We start from the raw sequence: 5,465 nt of genomic DNA, 5'->3' as shown, positions 1-5,465 counted from the left end.
AAATATGTTTAAGTTTGTGGTTGTAATGTGACAATATGTGGAAAATTTCAAGGGGTATGAATACTTTTACAAGCCACTGCATACTGTATGAGTGCTAACACATTTATTAGTTTAGAATTTAGATGATTAGATTAGATTATATTAGATTATATTAGATTAGATTAGATTAGATGACACTTTGGACCTTGAGGCATCCTAGGAAGACCTCAATGTTAAAGCAAAAACAAAAATCCGATATAAACCTTAGTAATGGCATTAGTCTCCTAAAATAAACCATAAGGCTTTGACTTGCCAGCTTGTTCAACTTGTCATTAGAAGGCACTATTGATCAAAACCATTGATGTACTTGTTTCTTTAAAATTAATATAATAAAAATGGACTCAAAGCTCCACTCAAAGGTTGGCTACTCCGCCAACTTATTCTATGAATTGTTTTATTGCCACATTACCATATTTACTACGTTTTCATCTAGAAAACTCAGAAGCAGCACATATGGGTGGAGGGAATTAACAACAACGGTTGCACCACAGTGTTTCCTGTTTCCTGTGCATAAGGGCGTTTGGTTTACCCAGCAGAATACTTTCTTTTTCCCAACAGCATCTGTTCAGCAGCCAAACACGAGTCAGCACATCCAGGGCCAGTTCTTGGCCAGGATTCATCTCATTCAGTCAAATAGAATATCCTCCTTTGGAGCTTCATTAAATACTTTACAGCACACACATGAGCCTTCCTCCACCTGCGTGCCGGTTCGGCATGGTGCCTCTCAGGATGTTGGGGCTTCTCCTGCTCTCGTTGTTAACCTATGGTGAGTGGAAACTATACAGTGATGCTGCGTGATTGCTTTGTATTGCTTTATATTGTTGTTGTATTTTATCTCGTTATGGATGAAAATGTGATGTTGACGTAGTTTCTTACTTTTTGTTGTACTTTTTTATTTTAGTTGCTCCTCGTGTGGTAGCGTGTAACCACTTTCAAATGGAAAATTCTTTAACAGATTGTAAAGGTTGTAGAAATATTTTTTGGTTTTATTCTTTTAGTTTTGTATGAGCAAATTAATGGTTGTGAGTTCAGGCTTTGAATTAAGTTTAAAAAAAATGAAGGCTAAACAAAACATTTAGGTACACCAGAATTAAAATGGTGTTATTCTAAGTGGGAGGGGTAGGTGTTGTAATGACCACACATAAACCAAACCTAAAGATGTAATTTGGGCTGTTTGCAGAAACTGGGTGTGGTGATAAAGTTCATTTTACTGGAACTGCACAGGAACATTTTATTTACAATTTATTGCGTCAAACATACATTTTGCACAAACTTGAAACTACTTCTTGAATGCTTGGTTAAATGTTTGCAAATACATCAAAATCAATAAATAAGCAAAATTTATCAGACATGGCAGACAATTTGCTTTTCGTCTGTTGTTGGTTTTAAGAAGATCTTAAATTCTCAGACTTTTAAGTCACAGATACAATAAAGATGAACAATCACTCGTTTATTGTTACCTGCCTTTTTAATGCGATAGTATTTTTATTTTATTTTGTCAGTCAATATGCACATTTATGTGCATGTTTGTAACATTTAAACCACAATGATTAACAATTTGCAAATTTGCAAACTGTAGAACTTGCCAACATGAAGTACAATTCCACCACGCCACTATTTCTCTATCAACAGGTAGCAACCTCACATGCCCCCCAAGACTTGACCTTCTGATCCTGGATGCTCCTGGGATCATAGAATATGGAACAGAAGTTCATGCAAACTGCTCCACAACAGAAAAAAGGTTTGAAGAATTAACCCTATGGCTTGGAAACAAACGCTGTGAAAGTCAAATAAGGGAAACTCATGTCTCCTGTGATGCACCAGCATCAGACTTTCAGATGAAGGCAGTGTGCATAATTAAGTTTAATGGCACCTTTCAATGCAGCGAAGAGCTTGCATTAACCGTATACAGTAAGTTTATTGTCAGATGAAGACAAAATACTCTTAGAGAAATATCTCAATATGAACATTAATTAACATGATTTCATCCTTATTAATTTTGTTTTAATAGGGAACCCAGAGGTTAGGCTCACTGTTAAGGATGGAAATGTCAGGCAGACAGATTATGAACTGCACTGTGATGTCTTTAATGATACCTCTGGTCAAAACTTCTCTCTCACATGGTACAAAAACAATAAAATCTTTAAGACAGTTCCCTTCATTGAGTCACACGGAAAGCGAGAAAACATTTCCGATATACTGACCATTGACATCAGCAGGGAAGAGAATTTTGCTGACTTTAGATGTGAAGTTCAACTGGATCTTGGACTGCAGAAACCACCGAATCCTGTTATTTCTACAACATACATTCTCTCAGCACGCTGTGAGTAAACATGTTTGCCTTATGATAATATTGTCTTTTACTTTTTTGTTAGTTCTCTGCTCAAGGGCTTTAATTCAAATTTCAATGAATAAAAAGTATTCACTTCCCTTTTTAGATGTCCCCGAGGTCAGTACATATTCTAACAAGAACATCACTGTGGCCAAGGGTGGTGATGCAACCCTTCTCTGTGATGTAGAGGGGAACCCGCCTCCTGAGTATCAGTGGACTGTTGATGAAGAGCCTTTGTCTGAAACCACTGACAGGCTTGACATTTTTCAGGTTAACAGCAGTTCAACCTATACCTGCACAGCTACAAATATTCTGGGAAACGTAACTGTGCAAGTTTATGTTGTTGTCGAAGAAATGACGACAACAGGCCCTGCAGCCGTGTCAAACCCAGAGGAAAAGGCACTTGAAAGTATGCATTTATGTTGATGTCACAGTTAAAGACGTATTTCTTATTGTGCATCAAATCAAGTTATGATTCAAAATGTTTGCCTGTTGAATGACAGATTGTGGCTTAACCTTGATGCCCTCTGAAGTTTATGTGAAATATGGAGATCCAGCTTCGATAAATTGCAGCACAGCCAGCAGAGATGTTGCTAAAATGTCCTGGGAGTTTTCAGTCGGCAGCAGTTCTGAAACACCTCCCACTGTAACTTGGACGGTTGAGAAACTAAAAGACTTCACTGCGAAGCCTTTTTGCTTTGTCACTCTGAATGATGATAGTCAGTGCGTTATAAATCCAGATATTATTCTTTACAGTGAGTACTCTATCACGCCTTTTGCTCTTAACTGTTTTAATTTTTATGATCAAATATTTGTGGATTGGATGTAAATAATTATTTTTACTTTGTTTTGTTTTGTTTATAGAGCTTCCAGATTCGGTGGCAGTATCTGCGGTGGGTAATGATTCAATGAGAGAGGGTGAAGAGCATCAGTTGCAGTGTGCCATTCACACAGTGACCCCTGCAAATAAGCTCCTTGTGAAGTGGTATAAAGACAATGAAAATGTCTTCTCAGATGACAAAAAAAACCTGAGTTTGTCCCCACCAGGAAGTCTTAAAAATCTGTTTTATTTCTACACTTTCACTGCCAAGAAAAGCGACAATGGATCACTTTTCAGATGTGAGGCTGAGTTTCAGTTTGGTCCTGCAGGGCCACTGGTGCCCCCATCAATGGCCTCAAAACCTTACACTGCTCATGTACACTGTAGGTTTTTCATTTGATCATTTTTAACGTTTCTACCTACCAAATAATGTTCAAATAACTGAATCCTAATTTTCTTCTGCAGATAAGCCAACCTTCAAAGCTTGCAATAGTCATCACACTGGTGTGGAAAATAGATTCCGTCTGCATGATTTGTCTTGTGAAACTGATGGGAACCCTCCACCTGATATTAAGTGGTACTACAATGGTGCACTGATTGATTCATTGAAGCTCCTTAACAGGAATGACTCTGGGATCTACACAGCTACAGTGCATAATTCAATGGGCCAGGTTAAAACTGATGTTAGCATCAGAGTTGAATGTGGGTCTACGTCTTTCACATTTTATTGCATTTAAGCCAAAATCTGTTGATTATTATTAAGAATATTTTGATGCTTTTCTATATTTACAGACAGACCCAGTTTGTCCTGTCAGATGCTGTATGAGGTTAAAGTAAACGAAGCACCAAAAACTTTGTGTGAACTAGAGGGTTCACCTCCCCCTGACATCTCTTGGTTAAAAAATGGAACTGAGATCTTTCCACGGCACTGGAAAAAACATGAGAGTGGAAACTATTCACTAAAAGCATCCAACAAACATGGAAAAGCTGAGCAGCATTTTTATCTGAACATTTTGTGTAAGTCTGAACTTTAGAGCCTCTCTCTCACTCTTTATTTTGTGCTCACTGTAGCTGCAAACAATTTAGAATTAGAGATAAACCTAACAACATTTTGAAAGTAGTTTTTTTTGTTTCTACAGACTCCCCTGAGTTCACGGAGCCAGATACCACTGTGGGTTTTACTGTAGACAACAACGTGTGTTTAGTTTGCAATGCTGATGGCAACCCTGAGCCTGAGATCAAATGGACCCACTACCAGCCTGCAGATAATGTACGGGAGACCACTGTGGGGCGCCAGAAGATCATAACCATCACAAGAGCCACGTCTACTAATGCTGGCCATTTCATCTGTGTTGCCACGAATAAAGTTGGGAATGTGACAAGAAGTGTCATTCTGGTGAAGAGAGGTAGAATTCTTGGATTGGCGCAATAAATAAATAAATAAATAAATAATGCAAATATACAAAGTAATTTCGCAAATCGTATACACGTACACACACACACTATAGATCACAAAGCAAGAACTAAACTTTACATGAAGAGTTGTAAGCTATTATTTCAGCTTTGTTTTTTTTCTTCTCTTGCAGATAAAATCGATCACTTCTTCACGTACTGGTGGGTTATCCTGCTACTAGTACTACTGATCGTGATTGCCATTTTGGGACTCATATATCGAAATAACCGCAGAAAACAAGGACTGTATAATTTTGTTTATGACAAAAACATCCCAATGCAAAGCAACACCACTGTAGAGAATGGGGCGCAATTACTGAATGGTGAAAACTAAAGTTGAAAGCAAAAGCCGCTTGTAAATAAACATTATTAACCTCATATATGCTAAAACAGTTAAAAAAAACGACTTTTGTGCAAAATGTTAAACTGTTGTGTTTTAGCTTTTAAACGTTCTTTTTACACTTTCATCATCATTGCTTTTGTACATTTTGTTCTTGCATCATCAGTTATTTAATATGTAAAAATAAATTGTAGCACCTTTATTGTAGTACATTTTTCTTGATTATGTATTAAAAGAATAACGGAGTAACTGATTACTTATTTTAACTGGGGGCACTGTATCTCATTTTAAAATATTCGCTCGTATTCCTGACTTGAATAATTGACTGGTAAAAAAAAGAGTTTCAGCATGCTGATTTTTGCTTGTAAAGCTGGAACAAGAGGAGGACATCATGAGAGGGCTGAAGGAAATGTAGATGTAACGGAGACTCCAGGCCGAGCGGGTTTTAAGGGTGAGCTGGCCCTTTAAGGCAGCGCACTAAC

At 37.5% G+C, this 5,465-nt stretch overlaps 1 protein-coding gene across 1 annotated transcript; it reads left to right on the top strand.

The window, feature by feature from the left end:
* Positions 1 to 560: 560 nt before the first annotated feature.
* Positions 561 to 5,185, top strand: LOC124862733 (hemicentin-1-like). Its single transcript, XM_047356814.1, has 10 exons — positions 561 to 805; positions 1,672 to 1,950; positions 2,051 to 2,362; positions 2,478 to 2,780; positions 2,875 to 3,126; positions 3,236 to 3,574; positions 3,657 to 3,893; positions 3,984 to 4,208; positions 4,331 to 4,597; positions 4,778 to 5,185. Exons 1-10 carry the CDS (start codon positions 721 to 723, stop codon positions 4,975 to 4,977), a joined length of 2,499 nt encoding a protein of 832 aa, XP_047212770.1. The 5' UTR covers positions 561 to 720; the 3' UTR covers positions 4,978 to 5,185.
* Positions 5,186 to 5,465: the final 280 nt, after the last annotated feature.

This window comes from Girardinichthys multiradiatus, chromosome X, assembly GCF_021462225.1.
Source record: "Girardinichthys multiradiatus isolate DD_20200921_A chromosome X, DD_fGirMul_XY1, whole genome shotgun sequence".
NCBI lineage: Eukaryota > Metazoa > Chordata > Actinopteri > Cyprinodontiformes > Goodeidae > Girardinichthys > Girardinichthys multiradiatus.
This window is presented reverse-complemented; position numbering and strand designations above follow the sequence as displayed.